At 43.4% G+C, this 21,117-nt stretch overlaps 2 protein-coding genes across 2 annotated transcripts in view; one reads left to right on the top strand and one right to left on the bottom strand.

Annotated features, from left to right (window-relative positions):
- Nucleotides 1-14,153, bottom strand: part of magi3a (membrane associated guanylate kinase, WW and PDZ domain containing 3a) — a 209,401-nt gene extending 195,248 nt beyond the window's left edge. The window contains exon 1 of the mRNA XM_083769595.1: nucleotides 12,992-14,153. Coding sequence (XP_083625721.1) covers nucleotides 12,992-13,298 — 307 coding nt within the window. The 5' untranslated portion in view covers nucleotides 13,299-14,153. The remainder of the gene's footprint in view (nucleotides 1-12,991) is intronic.
- Nucleotides 14,154-15,133: 980 nt separating this feature from the next.
- Nucleotides 15,134-21,117, top strand: LOC310861444 (tyrosine-protein kinase STYK1; the record flags this gene model as incomplete). The annotated part of the gene is made up of 9 exons (XM_083768875.1): nucleotides 15,134-15,150; nucleotides 15,745-15,842; nucleotides 16,588-16,788; nucleotides 16,958-17,139; nucleotides 17,411-17,494; nucleotides 19,045-19,265; nucleotides 19,825-19,865; nucleotides 20,055-20,151; nucleotides 20,946-21,117. The coding sequence occupies 9 exons, from the start codon at nucleotides 15,134-15,136 to the stop codon at nucleotides 21,115-21,117; spliced, it is 1,113 nt and encodes a 370-aa protein (XP_083625001.1).

Raw genomic sequence — 21,117 nt, 5'->3', positions numbered from 1 at the left:
ACACCAAGATGGGTGCCCGGTCAGAATGGGTTATGGGAATATTAGAACAGAAATGAGAGAGGGGTAATTTGAATTTAAATGAAGTAATTTAAATGAAGTAATTTCTTAAGAGCTCAACTATCAGCTCATGACAGATTACAGGGAGTGACGCCGTGCTTACAACTATGGCATAATTAAGTACCAATTTATTATCAGCAGGTCTACTCTATTATCTAGCCCTATTTATGAACCAGTTTCTTGCATTTGTGCCGAATTCATTTATAACCACATGAAACGTCTGTTTGAGAGACATGTCTCGTCATTGTGTTCAAGTGACATATTTACGAACGAATACACAATGCCAAATAAACTACATACAGAGAAAAGTGTCGTTTCTGCCAGCACTCTTGCAATGAACGCCGAGTATGTGACGAAGTATGTGTGAAATGTCAGATGACATACCGTCAAGCTACTGCTAATGTTCTACTAATACAAAAACCAACAACAGTATGGGGGAGCGCTGACTGTGATCGGGTACAGCAAAATATCACTTTACAGGGTCACAGCAGGAACTGTAACAATGCTCCGTTAGCCCATTCTGAACGGGCACCCATTTTGGTGTTGGCATCATGTTATGCTTTAGCTATTGAAAAATAGCAGATCTACAAGCTCATAGCGCGCCACCGAGTGGCGCGCTACGAGCTTGTAGGTCTGCTAACGACTGACATTTTTTTAATCTGATCTCAGGTCAGAATGGGTTAGAGTAGAAACTAAGGCTCCACTGGATCACCATCAGTATATTTGTTCTCTCTATAGTCACTATACTCACTAGTATAGACTCTTGACTCTTTGTTAGGGTTGAGGTAATTTTTAGCATGGCATAAATATCCTTTGACTGAACTGAAGCTCCACTCAGCTGCTAACAATCTGTTAATGGACGCTCCGATAGTCACATCGTCACAGGGTCAACATTGCAAGGAGACACAAAACCACTCGGCCTGCTTCGAGCAGTGACTAATGACGACCTCCATAGTTCATTCGCTCAGGAGCTGTTGCCAAGGCCTTAGGGGGCCTAGGGGGTGTGTGTTTTGTTTTGTGTGTGTGTGTGTGTGTGTGTGTGTTGTTGCGTGTTGCTTTGCCAACAAAACCACGACAACAAAAACACACAAGCCAGCCAGCCGTGCCGTCGTCAGATTACACAAAACCTCTGCTCCTTATTCAGGAGGAGAAACAACCTTCGGTTCATCTACTAGAGACTGCCAAGCTTATTAGCGGAAAATAGGATGAAACAAAACATAAAAGGAATACAGAGGGGACGATCTGTCACAATGGATGAGCGCGGTCAGTGAGCAGGAATGGGCTCATCGAGCATAGTGTGTGTACTGTCTAGTGCCCGCACAACGGCACAAGCACAACACTAATGAGGGAGAAGCATCCTAGTTATCATTTAATCCATTTAGGCCTGACCTCGGAATTTTTTTCACGAGAAATAGCAGACATACAAGCTATTTTTCAATAGCTAAATTATAACATGTTTAAAACACCAAAGGGGGTTCCCGCCCCAAAATGGGTTAAAAAAAAAGTAGAAGATAAATTGAACTTGAACTTAAACTTGACTGCCGCATCTACAACCTCACAACACGTCACAGTGTGAGCTTGTTGATCTGATTTTTTTTTTGTGCAAGACACTGGGCACCAAAAAGGTATTCCAGGTGTAACTTGATTGAGTACGATACGGTATGTGGCCGTTGAGTGAGTGAGTGAGTGAAAACGAGATGTCCTCTGTGTCCTTTCCTCTCTCCACAAAGATCAAGGTCTTTGGGCCCAACCAAGCAGCTCCGGAAAGCTGTGCTCAGACTTAACGGGCCTGAGATTGCAGCCGATCAATAACCTGTTAGGAGAGCTAACGAGTAAAGCGCACCAAATTGTCCGGGCACAGATCCTAACATCCATGAATTCTAATGAGGACATTCAAAAGAGGCTCATCTCCACTAAGCATGACGTCTCTGCGCGTACACACACACACACGCACACACACACACACACACACGCCACACACACACACACGCACACAAAGATGTGGCTAAACGCTAAACCCCATCTTCCACCTAGGGACAATTACATCTCCTCCAGACTGTCACCAGCAGTGACCAGTGACCTAGGGAGGATTTATTTTCAATCTGCATTTGACAGCTCTGCCTCCAGATAGTCCTGGCTGGGGCAATCTTCTGACCATTTATATACACACACACACACACACACACAACATTAACCTGTATACCACTTAACCCATTCTGACCTGAGATCAGATTCATACGAGGTTTCCGCCGGACACACACTGGTCTGATGAACCCATTCTGACCGGAGATCAGATTCTAGAAATGTCAGTCGCTCTTCGATTTTTCAAAAATAGCAGACCTACAAGCTCGTATCGCGCCACTCGGTGGCGCGATATGAGCTTGTAGATCTGCTATTTTTAAATAGCTAAAGCATAACATGATGCTGACACCAAAATGGGTGCCCGTTCAGAATGGGTTAAGTCAGACTGATGATAAAAACTCAATTCAGCCAGCAGCAGCATTAACCCGACTTCACCCTGTAACTATGATGGATCGTACAGTTTAATAGTGATATCACATCTTCCCAAGGGTGCACACACTGTATGTGCTTATACTGAATCAATATTATTGTAAAAGCAGAATATCAATGCACATTGCTCAAAAGGAAAGTAATTACAATGACTATGTTTAAAAGTAGTTTCTAGAAGGCTTGGCAGAAACGCCAACACGTAAACCAAAACTGACCGTAGTAGACGGGACCACAGCAGGAGCTGAGCGGACTGTGTGAGGGTTGGTGGGGTTTTTTTTTTACATCCGTTTGATAGATGTTGTCATAGATTTTATCTTGTTTTTCTTTTCCACTATTCCTTCTGTTATTGTGAGTAGGGATGCACCGATACTCGTATCGGAGATCGGCGCCGATCCAGGCTAAAATTCTAGATCGGGTATCGGATCGGTGGCCGATCCATTATCCGATCCGATCCGATAATTATGTGTAATTACAGTAATTACCTCTGTGACACAGCAGTGTAGTATTGACAGTATAACATGTGGAATGCAGCCAGGCTAGCCTGCGCACACATTAACCTGGTCTAATTGTTGCACAGTTATTTAATAAATAATTCAGTGCATTTATATCTGTGTTTGTTACATTTTGTTTTACAAAGTTGGGAAAGTAATGTTTAAGTCAAGCCTTGATGTTGCCTTACACAAAATAATGATTCCAGACTCCACACAGTGAGGCATACAGCTTAATAGGTTATTACGTTTCTTTGTGGGGGGTATCGGATCGGTACTCTATCGGCAGATCCTGGACCCCCATGTATCGAAATCGGTATCGAATGCCAAAAAGCCGGATCGGTGCATCCCTAATTGTGAGTGGGCACAATTGTAGGAGATAGCACTGACGAAGGGCCCCATCAGAATGGGCACCGGGCCAAATCTTGATTGCGCCGAGACTGAACCCTGAGATGGCTTTATTACCCATAGATTACACACAGAGCATGGCTGGAAGAACAAAGATATACACGCCAGTGACACCACCACCCCCGCCCGCACAGCACACACGCAAACAAAACGTGCAAATGGCCCACAATCTCCACTGTGCAAACCATGAGCACCGGCGAAATGGATACGAAATCAATCAAAGAAAACAAAGGAGCTCTCTCTCTCCAACTTATACATACGCCGACTGGAGTGGAGAGAGAGAGAGAGAGATGGCAAGCGACATCTGTGGCCATGTGAGCAAAATAAAGGCGGCAAGCATCGAGCAGCCTGCAGAGGGGAGTGCGTAGTGGCCTGTCCTGTGATTGCGCTGCCCCTCAAAAAGCCACTGGAAGTGGTGGTGAACAAGCTGCAATGTGCCCTAATTTCTCATTGTTATGCACACACATGCACACACACACACACACACACACACACACACACACACACACACACACAGCTGCGGGCAGGTTATTTGCAGATATTAGAGATTAGAGAAGCCAACTCTTCTCATCCGCCCGCGCTACGTCGGGAATAATAAGAGTTTGTTGATTTGAGCTGCCCCCACTGGGAGCATGGATACTATCATATTGATTAATGGTTGTGTAGCTGCTGTCAGCCCTGGAACCGATTCTATTATTACCTCCACATCTTCTCTCTCTCTCCCCTCACCTCATCTACCTATCCTTCGCACTTCCTTCCATTTTCCATCACTATATTCTGTGCCTCCTCCTCTTTCTCCTGCCTCATATTAACCCATTCTGAACGGGCACCCATTTTGGTGTTGGCATCATGTTATGCTTTAGCTATTGAAAAATAGCAGATCTACAAGCTCATATCGCAGTGATGTAATTAGGTTTCCAATGTAATGAGTCCCAGGATGCAGGGATGGTCTTGTAGATGAGTCCCAGGGACATTTGATGAGTCCCACTTCAGCGACGTTTTGTCAGTCACATTTTGTCATTTTTACAAATTGCAGCATTAAACTATCATTTCATTTTTGATTGTTATAATGTGGTTATATTCATGTAGAAATGTATGAAAGAAGTGAATACAATTCCAAATCTGAAAACTTTAATATTTGCAAAGATGTTTGCAACAACAGTGCAAAGTATGCAAACAGAACAACACAACAGTGCAACGTATGCAGAACAGTAAATAATATAATGGCAGCAAAATAATGTAAAATATATAAATAATAATAATAATGTGGTGCAATCAGTGAGCTTAAGTATGGTGCATTTAATGCACTGCAGCACAGCTCATTTAAAGTGACTCATTGTCTGTTTGTGAATCGGGTCTGCTTGTCACGCTAAAACATGTTCCCCTAAATATTTCTGTCGGAGGCAGCGCGGTTTAGTTGAGAGAGTTGCGACATCTCCGTTCACTGCTTATTCGTGGGGCTGCAACGGGCTGCAAGCGTCACTGATCACTCAATTGTCGTCACTCTCTCTCTAAACGGCTCTAGTCTACTCTAGAGGCTGCGCTCGGAGCGCTCCGCTCCCCGGTCAGAGCTCGCCTGAGCAACATGGCGGCGCGCTGTGTTGACAATGTAGTTACAACAAATTAGTGGTTCTACAACGATTTCTACATGGATTTTATTTTTTATAACATAGGATGAGGTCGGATGTGGGCATACAAAATGATCGTTTCCGTAGATTATTGTTTTACCGCATTTTTTCCCCCCGCGATTTCTTTTCAGTGGGAGTACAGTAGTGCATCCCATGGACGCACAGGTTGATGGTCTATTGCGTCCCAAAACTATAAAGTGCGTTTTTGGACGCAAAACGCACCCTAGTTACATCACTGTATCGCGCCACCGAGTGGCGCGATACGAGCTTGTAGGTCTGCTATTTTTTCGAATCGACTGATTTTCGAAGAACGACTGACATTTTTAGAATCTGATCTCAGGTCAGAATGGGTTCATCAGACCAGTGTGTGTCCGGCGGAAACCTCGTATGAATCTGATCTCAGGTCAGAATGGGTTAAAAGAGAACATGTTTCTCAAGGAAATGCCCATAGGTGGTGGTTCTGTGCCAGCTTGTGCGTCTCCATTATTGCACATAGGGTAGGTTTCGAACACAGACGGGAACCAGAGTCACCAAATAGGCTCTCTGCAGAGAATGGCACGTATACAGTATACAGTACCATGTATTCATCTGGAAAAAAGGGTCGTTTCAATCACCTCACGGGCCACAACTATCAAATAATCAATCCCGTTTTTGCCACTATCCACATCTGCATTCTGCACCTGTGCACCTCATCACAAAAGCCCATCTTCATCCTCTTCCTCCCGATCTGAATTCCAGCTTTCAAATTTAAGCGTGTCTGGGCAGCCGCTCAAGAGCAGCACAAAGTGGGATCATTTAAGCTTATCTGCACACTAGTGTGGTCAGTGTGCCCTGACCCCTGACACTCATCAGGATGGTCCGGTCACTCTGAAAGCACAGTTTTCACGGCCACGGTCATAGTTGACACAGCAATAGCAATGCCAGTGGTCACGGCTGACAGGTGGGGAAAAGCTTCCCAGGTGACAATAGCCTACTGATCCTTCCTGTGATTCCAGAAGAACTTGCACCACAAACTTCTGAGCCGCCAATTCTGATTAAGTCAAGCATAACTTGGGTCAACATTGGAGGTTAATTGCCATTCCGGCCGGGACCCATTGATTCGGCGTTGGCTTTGCATTGCTTCACTGTTGGAGGAGGCCGTTGCTCCTCGAGAGGTATGACTGCAACGTTGGTACAGTAGAGAATGATTCATGTTTGGTGAATCAGAGCACGCTCATCTCGACTGCGTTCCTTGTCAAGGTGCCCGCCAAGTCACAGCGCTTCACTTTTCTAATAAAAGCTATGAGATCGAGAATACATCATTATTGATGCCGGGCCTATGTAGCAACTAGAGTATTAAAGTCCTGAGGTCAAAGCCATGCCCCCTGGGTCATAAAGAAATGTTTCCATTCCATAAATTGCCCATTGCCTTTTTTTACAGGGCAGCACAGTATTGGCCAAGCCATCTAGAAGAGTGTATGTATGCCTGTGTGAATCCATCCTCCGTTTGTTTTTATTTTATACTTTTTGAAATATTTTGTAACTTTTTAAAATGTACATTTTACACTCCATGTCGTCATTATACCCTTTTTTATTTATTCAACAATAATAAAAAAAAGGAATCATTCATATTCATAATTTTACTGATACTAGAGCAATGTGTGTGTGTATATATATATATATATAGTTCTAGGCCAGGGGTCTGCAACCCAAGATGTTGAAAGAGCCATTTTCGACCAAAAATATATTCAAAATCTATCTGGAGCCGCAAAGAAAATTACGCATTATAATGCAGCTTGCCAAGCTTTATTATCTCCCGGGTTGCAACGAAACTAGCAGAATTTAGCATGCTTTCCCTGGAAATGTCTTTCAACGTTACTTTTTTTGTTGTTTGATAGCTTCTCACTGCAGATTAAACATGCAGGCAGTCAATCTGCATTGGCTGTGAAGGCAAAAGCCTCTGTCCACGAACTGTTAAATCCTCTGTTTTTCGTCAGCTATCTTTATTTCTCTCCCTGTAGAAGCCATAGCATAGCAGGCAGCAGCCTCACACACCCACCGGTTTGTTTATAATAGACACCTGGCTGGCACGGCACTGAGTGTGTCGCATGCTATGACGCAAATTTTAGTTTAGTTAAGTTTTCCAATTTTGTAAAAATGTGTAGAATAAATATTAAGAATGCTTGTCACGTTTGGCCTCCTACAGAAACCATAAATGAAAAATAATTTATTGCTACTTTTAATGCTACAGGGAGCCACTAGGGGTGTGCTCTAGAGCCGCATGCAGCTCTAGAGCCGCCTGTTGCAGACCCCTGTTCTAGGCGGCTGAACCCTTCTTTGCCACACCATAAAATGTCAATGATATTTTTGAACGGGAACATTTCTTTATGACCCAGGCGGCATGGTTTTGACAAGACATTCAGTACAGGTACAGGCCATTGGTCCGACTGTCATTAGAACAACAACCAATACCTCAAATCCTAACCCAACCATAACCGCACGCACAGGAGCAGCGCATGTCCGACGACCGCCGTTTCTCATGTCGGACCTTTGGCGCGTCGGACCTGCGTGTGCATTCCCCCATTCAGTACTCCATTGCCCGACAACGTCGACGGTGAAGAAAAGGCAATGGGATGGTTCTTGTGTCACACCTTCTCTGGGGGGTATACATTTCCAACATGGCTTCTCGTGGGGGAAATGTGCCATTTTGTGGCCTGCGCACGTACTGTAGAATTGATGGGGGAATTATGGAAGGACACTCAGGACAAGTCAATTCTTTGTGTGTGTGGAGTGATGAGCAACGGAGCAGGAGGAGAGCATAACAGGCCCCACTATGTGCTTCTCATCTGTGAGCAGGATTGAGTTTGCACTTCAGGAGATCGCAAAGAGATGTAGGGGACTGATGGGAAGATGAGGAAGAGAGGGGAGAAAAAAAAGTCACTTTAGTATTCAGGGCAGCTGCTGCCGTCTGGGGCCTCTGTGTGCACGCAGCCACCCGTGCTCTCCATCGCTCCCCACTGACACACTGGCAGGATGGAGGGATGGAGGGCGGAGGAGTGTGACAGGTTTGCGGGTGAAATGAGCCTGGAGAGCAGCCAGCGGTGGGTGGGAATGATGGGTGAATAACCCATTCTGACCTGAGATCAGATTCATACGAGGTTTCCACTGGACACACGCTGGTCTGACGAACCCATTCTGACCTGAGATCAGATTCTAAAAATGTCAGTAATTCTTCGATTTAAAAAAAAATAGCAGACCTACAAGCTCGTATCGCGCCACTCGGTGGCGCGATATGAGCTTGTAGATCTGCTATTTTTCAATAGCTAAAGCACAACATGATGCCAACACCAAAATGGGTGCCCGGTCAGAATGGGATAATACCGTCACAATAACCACATGTATGCAAAAACACACACGTGCAGGTACATTAACGGGAATGCGCACACGCACGCATGCACGGTCGCACGCACGCACAGGGCCAGGGGAAGAAGATATAACAATCTCCTGTCCTTGGTTCTGTGCATGGCTACAAAGCCACTTGGTAGCATTTGAAAACAGTCCATGTTTGGGATGGCTAGCTTAAGATCTTTGATAAGCCTATAGGGCTTTGCTGACACAACGTCCATCGTATACGTATGTCCTGGATCTGCTGATGCACTCGGCTGACTGAATGATGCTCAGCATGGCTTTGCTCTCCTAGTGAAGCATAGTTCATTTGGTTGTCTCAAACAGTGGCATAGACATAGAACATGCATTTATTTTTGCTGAAGTCATAAAAATATCAAAGAAAAAGACAGGATTGAGAGGGGATGCATCATTTCTGCCATCACAGCAAACTTACTACAGCTTTTATGAGACTGTGGTAATTTACTAAGTGAGAACACAAGAGCAATATAGCTTTCATTGCAGCTGTTGTCTTTTGTAGTGGTTTCTTGTTGCACTGCGTGGGCAGGGAGGGAGTTCTCCTATGAAGTTCTTCTGGGCCTATTGCAGGCAGGGGTTGAGATATGAACGTGGGTTGCTTTAAGGTAGAAGTTATTAGACAGGTAGTTAGTAGAACAAAAGCTATATACAGGCTCTTTGTTGCGTCATCTGGAAAGAAGCTGCAGTTCCAGAGACACCCCATCAGCACCGCTCAGTGGGTTCTGAGCAGCTCATAGTCATAAAAGCTGTGTCTACTCTACAGTCTTTACACGGTGAGGGCAAAGATAAAAATACATTAACGGTAGACTGACTGGCTTAATGGTTCCCTCAGATGGAGAAGTGTGAGGTGTTCAGCTCATTATCACACCACCAGCTAGCAGAGGAGCAACAGAGTGTGGAACGGCCTGTTTAGCCATAGATCCTTCTCGAGGTACAAAAAAAATATAAAAAAGTGCTTTTATACTTTTACAGGATCTGCGGCGTGTCCCCATCGCAGGAACACGACAGGCACAGTGCAGGATCTCTGGCAGTTACTGTATATAATATACTGTATCTCCTACCTACTGTATATCCTATATTAATTCCTCCGAGTTGCTTATATGGATTTGAGGGCATGACCAGAACACAAAATGAAAATCGCTTTTGAATAATTTAGTTTTCAGTGTGGATACATACTGTAGACCCATGTGGAGACACCTGGAATGAAATACAGTTATCCATGATTCCCCTCGTCTTTTGTCCAATTAAAGAGTCAAGGCAATTCACTTTTATTGCCTCTTCCATCTGTGGGAATTAAGCAGGCACGCGTGTGAGAAATAATTGGACAGGTTTCATGACCTTGATGACAACAATTTGGCCTGTCAATGTCATTTTAACTGGAACCTTCAGTTTAAATTAATGTGCCAAAGTTTGCCACCGCATAACAGAAGTGGATAAATCTAAATATCTGTACTACTGTATACAAGTATAGATATTTACTATAATGCATGACATCATTTATGTTATTAATTAGAATATTGCATTTCTAATCATGTAATGGTGTCTCAATACATACATGGTCACTATGACTTTAATCGGTCCATCTATCTCTCACTGTACTGTCCACCCCTGCCACATCCCCACAGCATATAGCAGTGACACACACACACACGCACACACACAAACAACATAATAAAAAAGGATATTTCTTTATCTGCAAATCCGAATGTTGAGCTAGGTGGGATCTTGTTAAATCATTTTTTTTTTTTATATCTACTTTGAAATATAAGCAAGATGCCTTCGAACCGACGGTTCTAAAGCCATGTGGACCATAGGTCAAGAGTATTATCACCCGTTTATGTAGCGTGAAGCAAGTACACCCCCTGGGCATGATGTACAAGCACACTCCCTGGACAGTGGACACGGTGTAGTGTGTCACAGGGACTTACCCCCAATCCAACCCTTGACACTGCTGAATGCCAAGCAGGGGGGCATTGTTGAGGTACCATTTTTATAGTTTTTGGAATGACTTGGGTCAGGGATTGAACCCCAACCTCCCAGTCTCAGGGTGGACACTAACCACAAGGCCACAAGATATACTGTACATATATTACATATCCTATAAGTCTGTCTACTTAATCTATGATGATCATTAAATCTTAAGTTGTAAGGGGATTGTCGCATTGATAATAACAGTTATAACGCCAATATTGATTCATCATTCTGGCCGAGGCTTTTTGGGGTGGGGAAAAATAACAGAAATATTTTAGAATGCACTGTTCACACTAAAATGGAATTCTCAGATAGATGGACAGCTCTATGCCACCATAGCCCTTCGATTTTTTTTGGTCTGTCTGTGTGAAGCTTTATGGCTGGAAAGGAGTACTAAATGGACCATCCATTAAGCCCAATGACAGGAACACAAGCAGTCCAAAGTCAGCAAAAACAGCATTAATCAATGAGCATCTCTTACAAGACTCTAAACAACAATAGGTGTGACTGTCTACTGTCTAATATCACTAAGTATTCCACCTCAGGGCTTCTGTTCAAGGTTACTGACATGTCTGTCTATTACCTAGTGTAGTTCCCCCCTCTAGGCAGTTGGGCACAGCATCCTGAGTACACGATCTGGTCTGGAGCCAGATATGCACTCTGGAGTCCGCCCGGACATATTTCTTTTTGCTCTTTTGGATATGCCGGAGGTGGTGTGGAGTGGCCTTAGTTACACTGGCTCAATTCGATTTGGCTTAATTTCCATGGCAAAGTAATGTAGTGTACTAGTTAAAAGGACGTGGGCCATCCCAGATTGCTCATTTGGGAATTGTAAGCGTCTTTAAATCAGCAGCTCAAAATGCACAAACGTTAATGGATATTTTACATTTAGACTCACAATGCCACAGTAAACTTTAAGTAAGTGAAACGTAGTAGTATAGTGTAGCGAGGAGCGGTGAGAAAGTAAAAAGGGAGGATATTAAGAACACAACAGACCGGAAAACAGAAAGTGAGAATGAGGAGAGTTGAGCAGGGAATGGTGAAGTGAAGTCTAGGAAACACCAGAGACCAGGAGTTATGATGAAAATGCATGATTCAGTGACCTCAAATGCAGAAGGGTTTAATGGAAAGAAGATAAAGAGAAGGTTTATGGTGAGAAAAAGGGACAGAAATGTGTGATTTAGGGCATTAATATGCTGAAATAATGTAAATTGCTTTAATTTCAGGGATAATGATTTTGCTATGCAAACAGAAGTCCAAGACATCTAGAAGTAAATTAAAGTATGTCACCAGCTTTTGAGCACTATGGGCCCAAATCTAGTTGACCGTATTCCCATCGGTCCTATACCTGTATTATTCCCACTAAATATCTTCATTAACAATAGCCAATACAATACAAGCTCACAATGTGTCGCAACGCGACTCATGGAGAGAAATCTTCATTAGAATATTCATGCATCGTCACGAGAATATGGATGCTGGGTTTGTGGTGTGGTTAACCTGAACGCAAACCGTAACCCTTCCCTTAACCCCTCAGCATTGTTCTCTCATGACAACTCAGGTTTTTCATCAACATCGGTCGGCTAACATCCGATCCTCCTCCCACCCAGCCACCTAATCTAGGTGAGGAGGAGCATTAATGATGGATGTTGTGTGAATTAATCATGGAGGAAGGGGACAGAGATAAAAAACCACACAGTGAGAACCCGAGGAACTATGGCTACAGTCCAGTCTCCACAGTTTCAATGTCCTGCCTGCCGTCACTGAAATACAACTCAACTGGATTCCGACGAAAGAAACATAGTCGAAAGCTATAGAAATGTAACACAATGAAACACACAGGCCTTTATGTGGAGCTAAACAAGACCATCTCCATTCTCCAAGGTTTATTACATTAGTAGTACCTCCCCTTGGGTCTTTACTCTTCAGTAAAGATTGTTAGACAGCGAACTGAATAGAAGGAATGAATAGGTCAGCAAAAGTTATAGGCGTCGTTTGCAAATTGCAGATGAATTGTGTCTGACGTGTACCAAATGCAAATTTTGTACACATCTACAGTACCATTTCTGCAAGGTACTGCCAAGTTTGGTACAAAACGCTGACCTCTTGAATATATAAAAGTTTTTGTTCTTGTTTATAACAGAAGGAGGAAGCAGTGAAATGTAAATGTGACTGTATTGTAAAGACCTGTGCACACTACTACACGCTCTTTGTGAATTGTGTATGCAACACATGGAGCACACACCCTTACTACTGAACTTTGTTACAATATATATTTGACACTGAATAGAAACAAAACAAAACATGGTATCATTTGTTACTCAGAGCACTCCAATATCTACCCCCCCCCCCCCCCCCAACGTGTGTGTGTGTGTGTGTGTGTGTGTGTGTGTGTGTGTGTGTGTGTGTGTGTGTGTGTGTGTGTGTGTGTGTGTGTGTGTGTGTGTGTGTGTGTGTGTGTGTGTGAGTGATGGTGGTGGTGGTGGTGGTGGATGGACTGTGGTGGAAGAGTACTCGAACACACACCTGGTTTCACAGACTTCAGCCGGACGGGTTCCCGAAAGTGTCGGATGACAGCCAGGGTGTCTCGGTTGGTCAGTCCGCTGACCGGCGTGCCGTTCACCTCCAGAAGGACGTCCCCGCTGCAGGGAAACCTCCCAGCGTGGCAAACCATCGCTTCCGAAAGGACCTGGCCAAGGTACGGGAACTCTCCCAGTTCAGCACCGCCCTGGACCTCCACCACGGTGCCCAACTCCCCGGCGCTTCCCCACGACACGGTGCATTCCTGTACCTTGCTAGACCAGTGTTTCTTCTTTTTCAGTGTTTTGGACATTATTCGCTATTCTTGTAAAACCCAGAGAGGGGGGAGTCCGAAAACTATAGTCTTTTTGACCAGATTATTTTAATCCTAACACGAAATGGTGCGCAGTAAAATCATTGCAGACAGTGGAGTTTCAGGAGATCCGCGTTCTTGTTGTTGTTGTATCCCATCTCAGGGGCAGCCCTTTAATAATAAAGTGGCTTTTTGATGAGTAATCCTTCCATTGAATTATTCAGGCATCACCTGTGTGTAATTGGGATGCCAGCCCTGCGTCAGCCGGCGTTGTGTCGCATAGAGTGAGAGATCTGTGGGGATGCTGCTGGAGTGGTCAGTCCCGCAACAGTCCATGCGTCCTTGTGCGCAAGATTATGTATGGAACGATAACAGCCCGTGACTTTCCAAAGCAAAAAAAAAAACTACCTCACAGAGTGAATGAATCCCGATCTTCTGGGTGAACTGTATACAGTAGTAGATTATTTATGTGCTCCCGAAAGCGTGCCCGCTCTGCAAGCTCGCCAGTCAACACAGATGTCCATGGCAACACATGTAGACAAAAAAGCCAAAATAGTAAAAACCAGCTCCTCAATGATCAACCGTTGCGTAAATTCACCAGCCACTATCGGTGGTACTTCGCTCCGCGCACCTGTTCTGTTCTGCCCTCCTCCTCCTCCTCCTCCTCCGAGAGATGACATCAGCAAAGGCATTCCCTAGAAACGCGAAAACATACTTGGCCCTGCTTTTTACCACCGCCGGCTTGGCCTGTTATGTTAATATGCTCGCTGTATCAAAGCCTTCGACCGCCGCTCACTATATTGCCGTCCCATGTGGTCTCTCCTTTCCAGAAGCACAAGTGAGGAATTCTCTGAAAACTACGCAGCTGCGAGCATAAGCAGTCTGATCCGATTAGGCAATACTCAATAACTTTTTTCTTTTTTTTTTCTTTTCTTTTTTCTAATCATTTTCCGTGTTTATTTCCTGATTGCACGGGCTGTTGTCCAATCAGATGTTGGGATGTCGCTGAAACGCTGACAATAGACCAATGGGGAACGGCAGGGCGATAAGGGCGGGTCTTGTGACTGCAGGATCTCAATGGAAGTGTTGCTTTCCTTGGAGAGTAAGCCAGGCGGAGCTCTCATGTGTTTTACTTGATGTGATGTTAAGTGCCCACTCTAGTGTTTTACGGTACCTTACCCAAAACAAAATGGGAAGAGCACACAACTTTGCAAGTTTGTAACATAAGGCAATTTTATATGCACACCATGTTTTCGTCCAGCGAATTCTGCTGTACAAAAATACGAGTGGATAGAAACATGTTTCATGAGAGCTCTTGCCAATTCACAAACATGCGATTCCTGGCGGAACGGTGACACCTTGTGGTTGAAACGCTCAGGACAAATTGCAGTCGCATAAATTGTACAGTTTGCGCCTACAGTATATTTGTGACAAATTATAATGTATTTATTTGTGTGGTGTGCTGCAAGAACTTGCAACTAAATGTTGCAGTCGGATACACCATGCACTGTACCAGTCAGTCACATCCCCTGTGTGCAATGCATCAATCAGGCTAATTGAAAAATGTGAATCTAAGCACAGTGTGTTCTGGAGAGGCACTACAGTAAACACTAGTCTACTACTGCTGCTGCTCCGTTAATGATTAACATTCAGTCAACTTTGCAAGTCACCGGTCATCGGGCTTGCACATAAATATAGTATGCTCAAGTTTTTGAATTCACCTGAAAATATAGCCTTTTGATTTGAATTATAACGTCTTTGCCTCTACGGTCTACGCCCACAAGCTGTACCATTTCAGAGCATCATTTAAGGTCGGAAAATAATGGGGCGTAATTATGGAACATTATGACAGGTACAGTATGGTCAGTTTAAATCTATTAGATGACCAGTGGTATGATACCTTTTTAATATTTGGCTAAGCCTGTGATTGTGAATATACTTTGGTAGGCTATAATTATGCCAACTGATTTGATCTCTTTCAGTCTTTAGAAAAGTTTTTAACACCATATGTCCACATGGATTTGAATGTGCCAAATAGCTGTAGCAATAAGACCTCGGACCCCATGTGTTGTGAGTATAGCTACCATAAACATTAATCTTGTTGCATAATGTGTGTGTGTGTGTGTGTGTGTGTGTGTGTGTGTGTGTGTGTGTGTGTGTGTGTGTGTGTGTGTGTGTGTGTGTGTGTGTGTGTGTGTGTGTGTGTGTGTGTGTGTGTGTGTGTGTGTGTGTGTGTGTGTGTGTGTGCGTGTGTGTGTGTGTGCGTGCGTGCGTGTGTGTTCGAATCCCGGGCGTTCGAATCCCGGGCGTTACATAATATACATATATACATTCATACTTGGGTTACGTATTTCATATCAGTTTTGATATGACTCCCTTCTCATTCAGATGAGGAGGCATCAGGACATCTTGCTGTGATTATCATCCCTTCTTTACTGACTCTCAGTACAGTGGCTGTGGTGGCTCTCATCTTGTGCAGTCTGCTCAGGAGGAGACTGACAGGAGAAAGGAGATGGCCCCTGGCTCTGGCTGCTAGCCGCAATGGTAAGAACATTGACAAACAAGTGACCAACAGTCATTAAGACATGTGAATCCCTTGACTCCTTCAAAACCGCTCTCAAAGGGCACCTACGGATGGCTGCAATTCGAAACTGGCCTCTGTAAAATCTGAATCCCCCAACCCCCCCCCCCCCCCCCATCTCCCCTCACTGTATATGTATCTTTTCCCTTTTTGCTTCCTATATGATGAATTCCTGTTCTGTTCTTTAGCTACATAGAAATGTCTATTTGTATGTCTCTAAATGTTTTGATGAATTGAACAATGTGGACCCTGTTGTAAACAAGTGTAATGCTTAATTGGGTCGTCCACTCACAGTTAACAGTCTTTGTATTGAGTTTGTGCTTGAAATGTACTGTAAATTCTGCAAACTGTTAATAAATATTTCAATCAATCAATCAAAAACAAAACTAGAAAATACTGTTCCTAAGAAACAGCACATGGGCACTGGGCTCACTAAGAATGTAAGTATTGATAGTGTTTTGTTAAAAGTGTTTAAAAAGTATTAAGATGTTATTAGTGGGTTTAAGGGTGTTATAGTATTAGCAGTGTTAAAGGGATATTTTCACTTACATCAGTGCTTGAGCGCGTGATTAGCGTGTATTCATATATATGTTTACCGTACATTGTGTGAGCATCGTGTTGATTAAATTAGCTTGACATCATGGTAATGTAAACTGTTCACTTATCTTTGCCCTGTGATAATCTTTCATGTACAATTGTTCTTGACAGGCCAGGAGGTGCCTGTCTCCCACACAGCATTATCTAGGATCCCTCTAGGGACCAAAGAGGCTCTGCATCTGTGGGAGACCCAGGGAGAGTGTGCTCTAGAGGGGCTGGAGTTCTGGCAGACGGGCCGCTATGGTCCCATCTGTAATGGCCTGCTTAAGAGAGAGGGATCCTCCATTCCTGTGGTGGTAAAGTCAGTCCGAGGTATGGATTTTGACATACAGTATAGGTCACGTGGCTATAGGTGAATTATCATGGCATTTGTGAGTGATAAATGTTTCACTGAATCTTTGTATCGTTGAATTTGCGAGGAGGCACAACTTAACTTGGAGACTAATGACTTTCATCCCTTCTGTAATCTCCTCCTGTAAAGATGGCCCTAACCAGCCAGAGGCCACTGAGTTTGTGGAGTGGGTCCTCTTCCACGCTACTGTGTGTAAACATGAGAATGTGGTGCGGATGCTGTGCTGTCAGACTCAGCGGGTGCCCATGTTCCTGGTCTTAGAGGCCTACAGTCCTGGGAACCTACTGCATTTCCTCTGGACAATCAGAAATGTAATAGCATTTCCCAGTAGGCTATATGGTCTGGGTCTATCTATCTGGGATTTTTTTAAAGATTGTATGGAAAAATGCATTAGGCCTACTCTGTTCTTGAACTTGTATGATGCTGTGTAAGAGTGTCTACTAAATGCCTAAATTGTAAACTGTGCTGTTTGAAATCCAAGTGTATATACAGAGTAGTATTAGTATTGTTTTTTTCCCCTTTTTAATAGTGTGCAGATTCTTAAAAAGAAAGGAAAAGAAAAAAAATCCTCTCTTCTTGCAGAAGGATCTGGATATTGGGAATCAACTGCAGCACTTCAGTGAGAGGTCTGTGTTTCTGGTGGCCAGACAGGTAGCAGCTGGGCTGGTGAGTACTGTAACTATGGGAGACCAATTCCTTACTATACATATAACATTTTGACCAATAACAAGACAGGGTCTAATAACAGCATGGGTTCAAAGTGGATGGACATCATATTTAAAATGTCATATTGACATTGTGAATTTCAAGGTTTCTGTTTTGTTACATCTTGCTCTTGTATACGGGTACATACTGTAAGATTACATTTATTTGCTCAGTCACCTGAGATAGCCTTCCTCACAACTTGGTCGGTATATGCACGCCCCGGTGAGTTTCTCAGTGATGTGAGGCACAGAGGAATTTTAAGTCCTTAAGCTGTACTCTCCCCTCTATGAACTTTTCCTGAAGACGAGTGATTCCCTGGTGACAGGTAGAGAAGAGCTGGTGGTTTGATGTCACACTTCAGGAGGGTTTTGACCCATTCTGACCTGAGATCAGATTCATACGAGGTTTCCGCCGGACACACACTGGTCTGATGAACCCATTCTGACCTGAGATCAGATTCTAAAAATGTCAGTCGCTCTTCGATTTTTCAAAAATAGCAGACCTACAAGCTCGTATCGCGCCACTCGGTGGCGCGATATGAGCTTGTAGATCTGCTATTTTTCAATAGCTAAAGCACGACATGATGCTGACACCAAAATGGGTGCCCGTTCAGAATGGGTTAATGTGGTCCCTGTCAGTGGCGTATCTACAATAAGGCGAGGACAGGCGGACGGACTGCCTGTCCAAATCCATTTCTGCCTGGCCAAAATCCATACACCAGGACAAAAACAAGACCTGAGAACTATTAGTGGACAGCGGACATTGTGCGTATAGATAGAGCAATCACCCATTGGAATGCAAATGCCTGCCTTTCAGCCTTTGTGTCCTGTGTCTGGCAGGTATATCTCTTTGAAAACCTTTAGTGCTACTGATTGTGCGCGGGGGGGACAACAATTAAAACATCTTGCCTGCCCAAAATGTAATTCCTGGAAACGCCACTGGTCCCTGTACTGTACTGCTTTTTCTGGCCCCCAGCAGACCAAGCTGGCCATAGAGTATCTGTTGGTGGCTAGTTGGTGGTGGGCTGGCATACAGCAAAATATAAATTTAACTTGCATAAATGTAACCAATTGAACAAATTAATTTGACTTTTTTACTTTGTACCACTAGTAACACAATACTTTGAATACTGCTTATTTCAAAACCTTATGTGGATTTTATTTTATTTTTTATAAAGTATATTTATTGGGTTTTTTTTTAAGACAAACAGACATTACACAACAAGAACATAATAACAAACAACGAAAGAAAAGAAAGAAAAGAAAAGAAAAACAGCTCAGGCACAACACTATTATAAGTGGCTTTCGAATTTCGATAGACTCCCAATCAGGAAATACATCCATACAGTACATAAATACATATTAAAAAGGCAGACAATAGTTATCACAGGCACCAAATCATTACAACAAGAGCAGACCCATGCGTGTGGATAATGTTTGTGGATTAGATGTACTGTACAGGTCTGTCTGTGCTCTAAATGTTTTCGGGGGCCTAATCGGTTCCGACCTCAGGATTACCTGATGTCAGAGCACAGGCTGGTGCACGGTGACGTCGCCGCCAGGAGCATCCTGATTGGTCCAGGGCTCACTGCCAGGGTGTCTGGGTTGGGTGTGGCATTTGCGGGACGCCGGCAGCAGGATCTGGAGTTAAGGAAGAGGGCAGCAGACGTGCCTCTGAAATGGCAGGCCCCCGAGAGAATTATGAGACAGCCCACTACAAGCCGGAGTGATGTGTGAGTTTGACTTGAACCCATTCTGACCTGAGATCAGATTCACACGAGGTTTCCACTGGACAGGACACACACTGGTCTGATTAACCCAGTCTGACCTGAGATCATATTCTAAAAATCGTTCTTCGATTTTTCAAAAAATAGCAGACCTACAAGCTCGCGCCACTCGTAATGAGCTTGTAGATCTGCTATTTAATAGGTAAAGCACGACATGATGCTAACACCAAAATGGGTTCCAGCCTAAAATGGGTTAACAGTTTAACAGTCACACAATGTACTCTTTTAATTTGATCTTTTTTTGTTATTCATGTCCTCACTGTATTGCATTACTGCTCTTGTTTTTTTTTTATGTTTATGCCTTGCTTTTCTTTTCTTTTTGCTCTGTAAAGCACTTTGAGCTGCATTTCATGTCATGAAAGGTGCTATACAAATAAAGTTTTATTATTATTATTATTATTATTTTATATTGGATGTACTTACATGTTTATTAGTCTTTGACAGTTTGATACTTTGTGCACATGTCGTAAATCAACTTCAATCAACTATTATTTGTTCTTCCTAGATGGTCATATGGAATCTTACTGTATGAACTCACCACCTTAGGTAAATGCACCAGTTTCTACTGTCTGTAATCAATAATATTATATGATGTATACCGTAATTCAATATCTACCTAGTACATTCTGGGTATTCTTACCGCCTCAAAGTAAAAAGAAAAAAATCAGGGTTTGGATTTGTGAATGTTCAGATAAAACATAATTTAGTGTATGTTTTTTTATCTTGTAATCTAAGGTGCTCCTCCATATCCTGAGCTGGAGCCTGTGTCTGTATTTCCACAACTACAGAAACACTATCGAATGAAAAGACCTGAGACCTGTGGAGCTCCCCTGTAAGTGAACATTGTATGAACTACTGTATATACACAGTACGTGATTAATTATGCTAACACAGTGGTGAGCGAGCAAACTATAAAAATAGCTATCATTACAGTATGTACGACTAACAGCTTCCTCCACTCATCCACTCATGTCATCACTGTGCAATTCCACTTTTCAAGTTTCAAATTTAAATTTCCATTATAGTTCAGTCAGATAACTCACGAATAGATTTAACCGATATTTATTAAGAATGAATACAAGAGTGCATGTAACATTTATCTTGGTGTTCGGCTCTGCTACGTTTTCTCCCTGCTCAGCACAAATAACCACCACCATAAAACATTAAGAGCAGGGAGATAGAGATACAATAAAAAAAACCCATGGGAAACAAACAAATAGCAGATTGGTGCTGGGGAGGTGGTGGGAGCAAACAGGCGCATACTAACAGTCCAGGGACAAAATGACAGCAGGAAGAACAGAGACTGAAGTGAGCTTAAATAACCCGGCAATTGGTCAGCTGGCAGTCACTTCAGCGAATGGCATGTAGCATGTAGTGTAGTGCGGTAGTACCATTGTAATACGCATGTATGCGCCCATGAGCATACTGTAGCATAAAACCCCTCGAGTACATCTGACTGAACTAACTCTGCAAGCCACGTATCACTTATATGAAAAACAAAACTGATATTGTTCTTTAGATATGGGCTAGTCTGTAGTACATGTGAGAAGTTTCGTTTTATTCTATCACCTTTTAACTGACATTCTGACAAATGCCATATTGCTGTTGTATATGCTCATACTGTAGATATGACTTGATGAAATACTGTTGGATGTGGAGCTTCAAGGACCGGCCTACATTCTCCTCCATCATAAAGCTATTGGAGTCCTACACATACCTGGCTGCTACTGCATCCCTTCACAGCCCAGAGACCATAGACGTCTTTGAATACAACAAGGCAGCAGGACTGTGTCCATAA

This window comes from Protomyctophum parallelum (assembly GCF_964188405.1).
Source record: "Protomyctophum parallelum genome assembly, chromosome: 7".
In the NCBI taxonomy this organism is placed as follows: Eukaryota; Metazoa; Chordata; class Actinopteri; order Myctophiformes; family Myctophidae; genus Protomyctophum; species Protomyctophum parallelum.
This window is presented reverse-complemented; position numbering and strand designations above follow the sequence as displayed.